Below are 14,258 nucleotides of genomic sequence, written 5' to 3' on the forward strand. Positions count from 1 at the left end.
TTAGGGGAATCAACCAATGAGTGGTTTACTTATAGTAGTCACTGTAGAGTATACTGAGATAGGAGAATGCAATTTAACAGCAAAGAATTACACAAATCCTATTTAAGATAAAACTGGAAAATAAATACTCACCCAGCGTCTTGTGCTTCATGTGCCCTAATTACTGACAACAAGTTATTGTTTGTCAGAAAGTCACAGACTGCTGCGTAACTGAAAAACAAGAGAAAGACCACCTTGAGGGTCTCAGTTCAACCACTCTGAAAGTCTTAACAGGGCTTTTGTGGCAACCAATATGGCATGGGCCAATAAACTGGAAGCTTCTTAATACAGCTTTGTGGGATTCTCTTCAAGCCCACCCTGCCTCAACACAGTGAATGAACAAAGCAATTAGACCACCACCTGCACTTCGTTAACATTCAGTTGGCATGGCACAAACACAGCTGGACAAGCAAACAGTGGATAAACACACTTATATATACACACACAAAAGAAACCAGCTGGGTGACATCGGTCAGGTTATTTACAGGAGTCAGTCAAAATCAGATTGGCTTTCCACATCAGTTCATAAATGCCTGAATGATGTTTATTAAAATGTTTATGAGCTAGTACAAAACAGTGTGGTCAAAACAAGCAACTCTCATAGGCAGTGGGGTCCAGTTGTGAAAATGCTAACTGAGCACAGATTACAAAATATAATATCAGCATAACAATTTTAATGAAAAGTTGAGTTCAAAATTACATTTCAGAAGATCTTAGTTTTTGGTAATGTCTCTTGCTGTGTACTCAAGCTGGCATTGATTCCACAAGTTTGTGCAAAACCTGATGATCCATGTAATCCCAACCTGATTTGAGAATGTTTCAAAGAGCACATTGTGTGCTTCAAATGAAGCAAGTATCTGACCTTTTGCACAAATCAGTTAAATGTTCACCCAAAAATGAAAATTCTCTGATCCTTTACTCACCATCATGCCATCCCAGATGAGTATGACTTTCTTTCTGCTGCAGAACACAAATTAAGATTTTTAGAAGAATATCTAAGCTCTGTATGTCCATACAATATAAGTGAATGGTGACCAAAATTTTAAGCACCAAAAAGCACACAAAGGCAGGATATAGGTAATTCATGATGCCAGTGGTTTAATCCATGTCTTTTGAAGCAATCTAAATGGTTTTGGGTGAGAACAGATCACAACATCTAATTTTTAAACATACATTTTTCACTATAAATATTAACATCAGCAGTCTCCTTGGCGATCATGATTTCAAACTCGATAACACTTCCTTGCACCATCTAGCGCTCTGAGCATACATCTAGCATTAGGAAGTGTAAACGAGCTTGATATAATGATCATGCCTAGAGACGGCAATGGCAAGATGTACAGTAAAAAGGGAGTTACATTTTTGTGTGTTCTCACCCAAACATCAAAAAGAGTGCTTTAGAAGACATGGATTAAACCCTGGAGTTGTATGGATTACTTTTATGCTGCCTTTATGTGCTTATTGGGGCTTCAAGCTTTTGGTCAATATTTAATTGCATTGAATGGACGAGCAGAGCTGAAATATTCTTCGTTTGTGTTTCTGCAGAAGAATGATAAGAACATTTTCATTTTTGGGTGAACTATTAACATGGTCACAAATTTGATTAGTGACCTAGAAATAGTACAAAACCTTCAATATATCTAATTAATTTTACCTTATTTAAATATCAGATTTCCTCACGTTTAAAATTGAATCCCAAAATTTCAATGTAGACTCAGACTTTCAAACCCCACTGCACACATGACAATAAAAAAAAAGAAACAGGTTTTAAAAAATCATTACAAAAAACATTTTTCTACAGTATATGAAAGTATCCCTCTCAAGACTCAACTGTAAGTTGGTTGTAATAGAATGATTATGCAGAGGCATACAGTCAAACATCTAACCTAATGACAAAAGCACTGCTCTTGTACCTGAAAAAATAGGAGCAGCCTCTGACTGAGTTGTGGTTAAAGTGTTCTGCTGTCTTCTCACTGCCGTAGTCCTCTCCTGGATCAGCCCAGATCAAATCACACATAGGCCCAAATGCCGGGGGCTCCTTAAACCTGTCTAACTGCACAACACAGTAGAGACAGAAAAAGAGACACTGAACCATGTATACATGTAGAGTACATTACTTTCATATTAAGATCCATATTCTGGTTAAGCCTTTATTCTAAAAAAAGAGGTGTGCATGCTCCACAGCTATTGGAATATTCCTGTATACATCTAATCAGCATAATCTGAATAAACTTAAGACATTCACATTCTTTTCCTGTTTTCTCTTCTGGAAACACTGGAGATGCTCACTCTAGCCATTTAATTTGCTGCATTTTAGTAATTTTGGACAGCAATTTAATCAACAGAACTGATTTATTCTCATTCATGTCCTCAACATTAACACACAAGTGCATTATTGATAGCAAACTGCAGGTCATGAGACTATTACATTTCTTTTAATGTGTGTTAAAGGTTTTTCTTCAAAGCTTGACTTTTCACTCTGTCTGTACCCAAAGTCACCCAACATTACCTTCATGTGGACATGCGCAAATATAAATTAATGTTCAGTTATCGTGGATATTCAAAATAAGGTGTTTCCACATGACCCAAAATTCATATATATACAGGCCTATGACAGCAGTCTAAATCCGATTTCTAGAAACCAGAATATTGGCTTAATTTGGTTATTCCTATCAGAATAAGACAAAATCCTCATTAGTGTTGCAATATTCTCATGCTTGTTTACACAGTCATTAACACGTTTGCATTTGAATACAAATAAAAGACATGCGCTGTAATGAGAGAAGGAGAACATGAGCAGATGCTTACTTTCCTAATGTCGTCTAAGCAGTTGATTTCTGGTGAGAGACCACCATGTACACAGAGGAACTGCTGGTTCAGGAGAGCTGCAAGGGGCAAGCAGTCAAAAGCCTCCATACATGCATCATAAACCCTTTCTGAATACTTTATTTTACCTGCGGGGAACACAGACAGACAAGCACTGTAACAGATGTTGGAGAATTAGAAGCAAGAAACCCCCAGACAGGCCCATCTCTCCTTGCCTCAATTAGGATCAATCACTTTCAGTGGGGATTCATTGAGCTGTAATGTGTTGGGTTCATTTCACAAAATACAGTCTTTCCACCAGTATGACTTTAGATATAGCAGAGTTCACACAAGAACGATGTGAACTTAAATCAATCATTAACTAAAACAGTACCTTTCAACAACAAGTGACTTTTGACATTTTACACTCGACTCTTTGTTAAATGTGTAACATTAATAGCAATATTTTTATAAAAGGCTGACCTTGGAATCTGGGCAAACAACTGATGAAAGAAATGCAGTATAGGACATGTATTTAATCTAATCTAAGAACACCACCTTAAGATATGGAAAATTATCACATAAAATGTGTCTCAGACATAAAATTGTCATCGGATTCACAAAAGAAACTTGAGTATAAACATACATTTGTTATTTCAATTTGTTTATTTGCCATTTTTATTATGAAATAAGACTTATTGTATGGTCACTTGAAAATTCTCTCACCATTTACTCACCCTTATGCCATCTTAGATGTGTATGACTTTCCTTATTCTGCAGAACATAAAGATTTTTAGAAGAACATCTCAGCTCTGTAGGTCCATACAATGCAAGTGTATGGGTGCCAAAATTTTGAAGCTCAAAATGCACATAGTTAGCATAAAAGTAATCTATAAGACTCTAGTGTTTGATATCTTCTGAAGACATTTGATAGGTGTGAGTGAGAAACAGATCAAAATTTAAGTCAGTTTTTACCATAAATTCTGGCAGTAGGGGAAAATATTCACGAAGAATGCCAATCACCAAAACTAAAGGAGGACGACATAATATATTGAACAGTTTCTCACCAACACTTATCTTATAGTTTCAGAAGATATGGATTGAATCACTGGAATCTTATGGATTACTTTATGCTGTGTTTTATGCTTCAACATTTTGGCACCCATTCGCTTGCATTGTATGGACCTACAGAGCTGAAATATTCTTCTGCAGATCTTTGTGTTCAGCATAAGAAAGAAAGTTATACACATCTGGGATGTACACCCTTTCTGTGTGGTCTGTCTCTTAAAGTACAACAGCGAATTCGAGACTTGTCTGACCTGTAACACTAAACCTAAGACAGTAATAACTACACCTAAAGCAGCAAAACCTGCCACTAGCAGACACAAAAGCAGCAATGGAATATTCGATTAAATTAAAATAAGCCTAATTAGTGCTATGTGAATACTTAATTCAGCTGCTGATTAAGCTTATTAATACTTTAGTATCTGGACTGAAGTAGTCTCATTAGCCTTGTATTCATTTCCACTAAATACAGCTGGGTTATTCACTAAACTGAATTACACATTCACTCTGTGAACAAGGTCTCATGAAGAGCACTTGGGCTGCCACTGAATGTTCTACCATGAAACCACCTCCACCTTTGTTATGCAGAGAACAACAGCCTCAACAGCAATAGCCACAGCCTTATTAGAAAACAGTTTTCATTTCAAGCACAAGGGACTAGTACCACTGACCCATACAAATCATGTATTTAACCAGATCTTCAAAAGAACCTTAATTTAAATATAATTTGGATTCAGCCAACTATCAAAGATACTACACTAGCAAGTACTAGCAAAGATAATAGGCTAGCTTTGGAGACATGAAGAAGCAGTAGCACAAGTGTGTAGGGCAGGTTCGCATCGGACCTGTTCCTGGATGAACTACTGGTTATACAAAACAAATATAACTGTCTGTGGGTGAATATATCTCAATGTAAAAAATCCCTTTCTAGTAGGGGCTGTAGCTTTATGGGCAGTGCTTTGACATCCGATGCCTTAGCTTCATGGGTGACTCATGGTCCATTCCCAATCCCGTTCCCCCTTCTTTTCCTGTCTCTCTTTCTACAACACAGTTTATTTATACTATATCAAATATAGGCAATGGAAATGATAAACAATCTCTTTCTGGTATTCTTGTGCATATCATGAGAAATGTACAGGGTTTACTGATTTTACAGTAATGACAGGAGTTGAAAGATTGGATATAACTTTGCATAAACAAGGTTATCAAGTGGCTTTATCATGCTAGTTATGTGTTAACGTGTAATGTTTTTAACATTTAATGCATTTTAACATTTATTCTGGTGAAATACCTTGCCATATTAACTTCTGTTGTAAGTGCAATACTGTACACAAGGTTAACATCTGTATTGGTGGTAATGGATAGCATGCCACAGATAACCCGGGAACATTGCTATTATAGAGGTGTACCTAACAAAATAGTCTCAGAGTGTGTGTTTTTTTTGTCTGTCTGTCTGTCTGTCATTCATTCATACATACATACATACATACATACACATGCATACATATACATGCATACATATACATGCATACATATACATGCATACACACATACATACACACACACACACACACAGGCAGCCAAAAGTTTGGAATAATGTATAGATTTTGCTGTTTCATAAGGAAATTGACCACAAAAATGTCTGGACCCAGGGTTTCCCAGCGGAAAATTGCCCAGAGCATCACACTCCCTCCACCGGCTTGTCGTTTTCCCACAGTGCATCCTGGTGCCATCGCTTCCCCAGGCAAACAGCGCACACGTACATGGCCGTCCATCTGATGTAAAACAAAAATGGGACTCATTGGATCAGACAACCTTCTTCCACTGCTCCAAGGTCCTGTTGGCCCTGTTTGCTGCTCTCACGCATCGATGAGGCTTGGGCGCCCAAAACCCTGTCGCCAGTTGTCTGGCCATAACAATTTGGCCCTTGTTAAAGTCACTCAGGTCTGTACTCATGCCCATTTCTCCTGCATTCAACGCGTTGACTATGAGAGCTGATTGTTCACTTGCCATCTAATCTACCAAGACCTAGACATGTGGCCTTGTTAGGAGATTATCAGATTTATTCACTTCACCTGTGAGTGGTCATAATGTTTTGACTCATCAGTGTATATACATTATAAACTCAGTGACCACTTTATTAGATACACCTTTCTAATACTGGGTAGGATCCCCTTTTGCACACAGAATAGCCTGAATTCTTCATGGCATGGATTCAACAAGGTGCTGGAAACATTTCTTAGAGATTCTGCTCCACGCTGACAGATCATCACACAGTTGCTGCAGATTTGTCAGCTGCACATTCATGGTGAAAATGTCCCATTCCACCACATCTAAAAGGAACTTTATTGGACTGAGATCTGGTGAATGTGGAGGCCATTGGAGTACACTTAACTCATTGCCATGTACCTGGAACCTGTTTGAGATGACATGTGCTTTGTGGCACGCTGCGTTATCCTGCTGGAAGAAGCCATTAAAAGATGGGTAGACTGTGGTCATAAAGGGATGCACATTGTCAGCAACAATACTCAGGTAGGCTGTGGCATTTAAACGATGCTCAAATGGTAGTAAGGTGCCTACTGTGTGCCAAGAAAACATTCCCCAAACCATTACACCACCACCCCCAGCCTGAACCTTTGACACAAGTATGGATCCACAGACCTGCCAACCTGTACGCATTTTGCGTAGCAGGTAAGCATTTCAATAAAAACCCTTAGGTAGTTCCAAACCTCTCGACTTTCTTCCATGCAGCACAAAAGATGTTAGACAAAATGACAATTTCGATTTGTCAGTCTAAACTATGCAAAAAGCTGGTGATGCCTTTGTGTTCAATTGTGCACGTGCAGTACTCAAGTCTAACAGTAAGAGGCAGCACCTTCTAGCCTGCCGAAAAGCAAAAGAAGAAGAGTTTGACAAATCATAGCACTGGTTATATATATAGACATATATATATATCAAAAGGGTTTTAAAAAGTAGATTAAAAGCTTAAGTTTTTCCATGAAGTAATCAGCAAAGTAATTTCATTACTGTTTAAGAGAAGTGATTAGTAACTTGTAGTGGACTACTTTGAGTAATTTACCCAACACTGGATGTTAAACTAGCTAGCTTCAGCACAACAGCAAACATTTGAAAGACAAAGTTTAATTTTCAGTGTCTTCCAAAAAAAAAGCAGCTCCTGCTGAGACATAAAAAGGGACATGGATACTTCAGGTGTCAACAGCTCAAAATAAGTCCAGGTTGGTAATGTGATCTCCAAGCATTGGCTTTCAAGAGTCCTGTAATACACTCTTAACAAATGGGTGCCTGGCTCTGTAGATGGATGCAAACCTTGGTTTACATGGATAGTGTTAAACCACATCTGACAACCAGAGAATTAATCCCAGTGTAGAAATAACACATTGTATAACTGATATGTTTCTATATTTGTAAACAACCTGAGCGTCAATAAACCAGGCCTGAAAAAAAGCTTAACAGCTTCTTGAGTCTCAATTCAAAATCTTGGCTGGTCATCCTGCATTTAATTCGGTTTTAAATAAATTAATATAAAAGAATAGTTATGAGAGGCTTCACAATGAAAAGACACTACTCTATCATAAATTAGAAGTGGCAATGGTGTGTGTAGTGGATGATATCTTATTAGGTTTGTCTCTTTGTTAGCCAGATCAGTCCCAGCCACTTCACTGTCCAGCATACTAATAACTCACACCTGGACACATCCTAGCAGTAAACCTTACTCTAATAGAGCGGTCTACTAGCCTATTCTCTCACAGGGGCAAAGTGTTGTTTGCTGAAATCAGGGAATAAAGCCTGCAAACAAAGATGGCACCTCTTCATGGACAGCCTCTCACAGCAGTGGACATTTTCAAGTCTGTTCAATCTGTTGAAAATAATGCAAAAAATGAAAATAATGCTATCAAACCTATGGAACACAAAAAAGATGTTAGGCAGTCTGTTAGCCATTCACTTTTTCAAAGTGAAGTCACCATTCACTTTCATTGCATCTTTTTTCCATACAATGAAAGGCAAGGTTAATTGTCATTTTGTCTAACATCTTTTGTGCTGCATGGAAGAAAGTCGAGAGGTTTGGAACTACCTAAGGGTACATTTTTATTTTTGGTTGAAATATTCCTTTTAAGGACCTAGGTCATGTCTAATTTTCACACCTCGTGTTTTGCAGAGTTTGTTGTCCGCTGGAAATTTGTGGAATAAATGAAAAATAAATATGCAGTTTACACTGACAATGGCCTATGTGAGCTACAGTATGTGTGGAACTCTTTAGTTGTGTTTAAACTTATTAAGTCAGTCAAGTAACAACATGCTGTACTGATGTTTTAAGCGATCATCAATGATGTGACTGGTCCTAATGCTGTGTAAAAATGAACTGCCAGCATTGTAGTTTTTTTCCTTACACATCATCTTCCGTATATCGGGCAATGGAATGCCTTTAAGATCGGAGATATCAAGTAGGAATATCCCACATCCAACTTGAATGGTATGCAGCATAAAGTACTGTGCAAGTACTAGACACTTGTGAAAAATATTGCATAGAGAGGATGTCTTTAAAAGTAATGAAATAAATAGTTTTCATTTATCACTTAGTGCATTTAATTTAAGACACAGTTTTTCCTCAGTTGTTGGCAGATAGGATGTACCAAGCCTCTTGGAGAATTCACCACAGTTCTTCTATCTATTTAGTAGAGCTGTTGGAAAAAATCGTTTCAGCGATGCACCGCAAATCATACTCAAACGATTCTAATCGATTCTCAAAAGAATCATAATTGATTCTGAGTTCAGTTTAAAATCACGGCAGAGCAGTGGTGCATACCAAAGGCAGATGTGGAAACAAAGACGCAAGTTAAGTGCATACACTAAAGTTAAGTGCACAAACACGACTGTTTGCAGACCAGCTATATCAAACACATGACCATTTGTGCCTGAATGAAACTACGATCCCGAAATTCTTTCACAAACCCTTGCACATAGCAACGGAAGAGTTTTTTCATGATAAGAAGCCAACAATCAACATGAAAGATGAACTTGCACCCATAATTGCACTGATTTGCACATGACGGGGGAAAACCCAGAAGAAAATAATGACGAGACAGCGGTTCGGGAGATGTTGGTGATGTTTTCATTTAATTATTTTTTCTCACCATCCACCCCCGATGGCTTTCTCTACTCTTGCGCTCTCTCCATTTCAAATGGCTTTTTTCATTGCCGGTCACTCGTTTGTCAGGACAGTGCGTATACATGGTTTTATCTTCTACTTCCAGAGCAAACAGATATAAGTCCATACGGGACGCTTGATACATTTCTGAAGCAACAACTGCGCTATTTAAACCGCTTTACTATCACCTGTGCAGGTGAGGAGAGGAGAAGCTGACAGCTGCACTCTCATTGAAGCAGATACATCTCTCATCCTGGACCAGCAACTTCCATTTGTGCTTAAAAATGAAAATGAATAGCATGGCATAGATTAATTTTAAATAATAATTCAATACTATTAAATGATTTACAATGCTTAAACACAAATAAAAATAATAAGATAATCAGTTGAAGTAATAGTATTCAGAGTGTTTTGATGGAGAACCAATATTTATTTGTGCTTTTAAGAGATGTTTTGTAAGGTTCTAAAGAAAGAAACTGAAAAACTGAGATACTCTTTTAAATTATTGAACAATTTATTTAATCTAGTGCATGTTCCATGTCTTGTTCACAGCACATACTGAATGTAAAAGGCCAGTCTATGTAATGTGACTCGTTCTGATTTTTATAACAGCTGTTAAATAAAAAGCCGAAAGGGAAAAAATAGAGAGTAAAAATGAAATTTTTAACTGAAAAAAGAAAGATATTGAAGGACAAGATGCGTTGAGAATCGTGTTATAATAATTTATAATCGTAATCATGAGGCCAGTGAAGATTCACACCTCTACTATTTAGTAGTCTCAATTTGCTTCTATCTCTTTATGTAATCTCAGACTGACACGATGTTCAGTGGGGGGCTCTGTGGGGGCCATGACATCTGTTGCAGAGATCCTTGTTCTTCTATTCAAATTTTTTCTATTTGCAAAAGTAATGTTTGAGAGTCTAACATTTATATTTCCTATTGACACACTAAAGCTGAAGATATAAATAACCATCTTAAGACAAATGCTTTTGTGAAACAACTTATGTGCCTAAGACATTTGCACAGTACAAATTGTCACTGTAAATGGTTCTATATCATAAACATTTGGTTACATCCTTGTCCCGAAGATGTAAAGGTGTCAGGTTGTTTGTCATATAACCAGCTTCAGGAGTCTTATTAACATGACATCTTGCTTAAAACAAGGTAATAAGGCTTCACAACACCAAAAATAGCCCTCTAACTCCAACAAAACCACATTGAAGTGATGGTACCCAGTGGCAAAGGAGAAAAAGGAAACTATAGTCACCACTAGCAGCTGACCTTGTATACCAAACCCACAGAGATTTATGTTGAATTAACACATGATTTTAAAACTGTTGAATACTGAGTCCACTCTAAGAAGGGAAACCAACTTTGAAACCTTATCTGCAAGTAATGCATTTCGGTTTTCAAGTTAAATGAAAGTGGTAGCTGGTAGGGGTTTCATATAACTTACATCAATTACCTTACACCACAAACACATTTCTCTTCACACAGTTAAATTCCGCAGATGAAAATCTTACCAATGGCAATTCACGTAATTGTGAATTTCCCCAGTGGATTTTGCATTAAGTTCAGATTTGGTGAACTTTGACTGGCAAATTCACCTGTTGACCAATAGGAAGCTTCATACTACACTGAATATTCACAATATTCATGGCAAATCCTGTCAACGTTACTCTCACAGAATATAATGTGCAGCTTTAAAAGAGGCTGCTTGGCAATTTGTTTTTTGCTGGTTTCCCACAATGTCCTCTGCGACTGCCCATGCCTTCACTCGCAGAATTTTACAGTGCAAAGGTAAATGTGACCTTTAGCCAGAGATCTAAAGTATGCTGAAACCTCAAAGTCTTTCATGAATTTGATTCGGGGGCCTGCGATCGATATGAAATGAGATTACATGCCTAGTTTAGGTGGTATTTTCACTTGGGTACTTCATGCATTTTTTACTGTTCGGATTGCTATCTGATTTAATAAGCACCTTCCATTTACACTTGGCCACATCAAAGTGTCTCCGCCAAACAGATATAAATCCAACCTTGAATTCCCGCGCTATATGCAAAAAAAACTTCCGTGACTATGCTAATGCCAGATAGCAAATTAAAAAGATGGGATTTATTATTTGGTTTCAAATTACTTTGCCCTGCACGTGTGTGTGTGTGTGTGTGTGCGTGCGCACTATATTTTTGCCAATGGAGCTTGTCGTAGGAAAGATGCGTCTAGCGGTTCAGTTTCTTTTGCGATCTGAATCAAATAAATGTAGAAAAAAGGTCTCTCTCTCCTACAATGTTCAACCATTCTTAATTTGTTATTATTTATTGTGTGACGCAAGCCCTATGCAAATACTCGGAAACGGCTGTTATGTTTCATGTTTTCTCCATGCTGACGTAGCGCTGTTTGGGCTGAGTAAAATTTCCATATGTGGCTTGAATAAGCAGATCCATTTTCACTAGACCGAGTTTCATCTGGAATGTATCTCGCCTCTGTAGGTGGTTTGAGTGACTGGATATATATATCAGTTTCAAATCCTTCTTGAAGGGTATTTACACTTGGTCTTTTAATGATTGGATAACAATCTGATCAGTAAAAACGCATGAAGTGGCCAAATGTAAATAACCCTTTGCACAATCAGTTAAATTTCTACTAGATCACAAATGCAACCAAAATATAATTTGAAAAGTTTATTGAGCACTCTGAAAAGTGCAAATCCTGATTGGTATCCAAATTGGGTCAGGAACAAAATATTACAGAAAAGAAAATAGTTACACACAAGTGATCAATCTTTTGATGATAGCTCATTGACAGCTCAGTGACAATTTGTTATCTCTACATTCTTTGCAAATTACATGGGTCTTGTCTGTTTGTCCATCTGTTCACTTTAAATCCAAAACACTTCCAGAACCACAACTTGATTCTGATATAAGCTTATACGTATGATATCTGTGAATCCTTCTTTGCTGCTTCTGCTAGGTTGCTGCATTGCCTGGTGCTTGTTCTACAATTTAAAGAGGACGCGTGCTTGGAAATTTGTAGTACGGTTAACGGAAATGTGTACGGAGGTGGCTGGCATGCACAAGTGTGTCAAAACAAAGCCGCATCTTAAAAAAAATACATCACGTTGCATCTGTGATCTGTGACATCACATCATTGGCTATTTGATCGATATATTGATCCAGATTGATGGATCGATACACCCCTAGTAGCTGGTGACAACTGGCCGAAAGTGCAGCTTATCAGACATCAAATAGAGAACATCGGAGAAAAAGGCTGCTACATGGTTTGAGCCAACACATCTCTTATCTCTCAGTAATAGACAGTTCATTCCCACAGCACTCACATTCCTGTTTGAAGGTGAAGTATTCTGTGAGGTGCCGACACTCGTGGTTGCCTCTGAGGAGGAAGAGAGTGTTGGGGTGGTTGATCTTCAGTGTCCACAGGAATAGCACACACTAAAGAGAAAGAGAGAGATAATGCTTATAATCCTGAAGATACTTAAATATTAATATCAGCCAACACAGCAATCACAGGAAAATGGCAGAGGTGAAAACTTGATTTTTACATTAATACACTGTCCTTCATTGGAGAAAACACAATTTTTAATCCTTAAAGTAAAAGTTCACCCAGAAATCTATTCACTCACCATTAAGTTCCAAACCTATAAGCCGTAAATGTTTTCCCCTGTGGAACCCACTTATTTATGGATTTAAAAAAATCTTCACAAAACTCTTCTTTTATTCAACACCACTTCAATGTGACTATGGGATCTCTTTATGCTTTTTTGCTCTGTTCCTCACGCTTCAGCGACTTACATGACATATGGAGTCATATGTGCTATTTTTTGTGTGCTTTTATATAGTTTTTTAGTCCATTCAGAAACTGGACAGCCCTCTGTCACTATGAACTATCATTATAAATACTAAATCTGTGAAGATTCCTCAAAATAACAAAATGAGCATCTGTGGGGCATCCTCAAACGGAAGGTGGAGGAGCACAAGGTCCCTAGTTCTGGTCTGCCTATCTGATTGGACGAGAGACATTCCATGAGCACTAATGGTGTGGCACCATCAGCACTCGGACGCTTCACTGTGTGTGTGTGTGTGTGTGTGTGTGTGTGTATCACTCTGCTTGTGTTCATGCTGTTCTAAACTAAAGTGTAAGATTAGTTCATATCTGTTAGGAGTTACTGTCTTTATTTTTGAAATTATACATGTTAGCCGGTGGTGGCAAAAGATAATTTTTGGGTGTAATATGAGCCAGTTGGTGAGGTAAAGTGATTCCGTTAGTCATTGTTTACATAGAACAGCACTCCATGATTGTTTGTATTACTATTACTACTACATTACCAAAACTAGGAAATAGCTTTAAATGGACAACTTCAGCATTATGGCTCATCACATCTGAGCGACAACAGACTGATTTATTACAGAACTCAATGTGATTACCTCTTAACAGAGTTTCCACATTGGATATATACTGTTTAAAATGGCGGAGGACATCGCTGTTTCTATAGTTAATGACTCTTGCATTACCGCCCCCCCCCCCCTTGGACGTCTAATTTCCATTGAGAAAGCAGACAGCATCCTTGTTTATCTAAACTTCCTTGTTAGAAACAGCACAAGCCGTGATACTATTTCTGAAGTGAACTTTTTGAATTACTAACAGAGGCTTGGACGCATCATTTGGTTTGAACCAGCAACAGCAGATTCTGATCTGTAGCGTAATAAAGTAGCTCCATGCACAAATGCATTGTTTACCTACAGCACTCGGAACAGTAGGTGAAAGTCTTGTGTGCAGTTCCGAGCAACATAGCAGACATATACCAATTACAATAAACAACATATTTACACAAAACAATTTACATATCAAATGTACACCTACAAAACACAATAATAATATACAATGTACAGTAAACAATACACACAATATAGAATACACATACATTAAAAATAAAAAGAGTGTACATAAAAAAATATATATACAGTAGTTATATTGTGGAGAATATATTTGACAGTCCAGTGTGAGATAATAAGATTAATAAAGTGCAGTGCTGATTATTGATCGTGAGAGATCAAGTGTTCAAAAGTCTGATTGCTTGGGGGAATGTAGTCGGCTGGTGCGTGTTCTGATGCTGCGATACCGCCTGCCTGATGGTAGCAGTGAGAGCAGACCATGACTCGGGTGG

At 37.8% G+C, this 14,258-nt stretch overlaps 1 protein-coding gene across 3 annotated transcripts in view; it reads right to left on the bottom strand.

Annotated features, from left to right (window-relative positions):
- Window positions 1-14,258, bottom strand: part of LOC127636178 (serine/threonine-protein phosphatase 2B catalytic subunit gamma isoform-like) — a 58,708-nt gene that overhangs the window by 16,981 nt on the left and 27,469 nt on the right. For all 3 annotated transcript variants that reach the window (XM_052116612.1, XM_052116619.1, XM_052116605.1), the window contains exons 4-7: window positions 12,414-12,525; window positions 2,848-2,993; window positions 1,953-2,092; window positions 133-210 (exon numbers count right to left, since the gene is read on the bottom strand). In XM_052116612.1, the coding sequence (XP_051972572.1) occupies window positions 133-210; window positions 1,953-2,092; window positions 2,848-2,993; window positions 12,414-12,525 (476 nt within the window). The remainder of the gene's footprint in view (window positions 1-132; window positions 211-1,952; window positions 2,093-2,847; window positions 2,994-12,413; window positions 12,526-14,258) is intronic.

Source organism: Xyrauchen texanus, chromosome 4, assembly GCF_025860055.1.
Source record: "Xyrauchen texanus isolate HMW12.3.18 chromosome 4, RBS_HiC_50CHRs, whole genome shotgun sequence".
Taxonomy (NCBI): Eukaryota; Metazoa; Chordata; class Actinopteri; order Cypriniformes; family Catostomidae; genus Xyrauchen; species Xyrauchen texanus.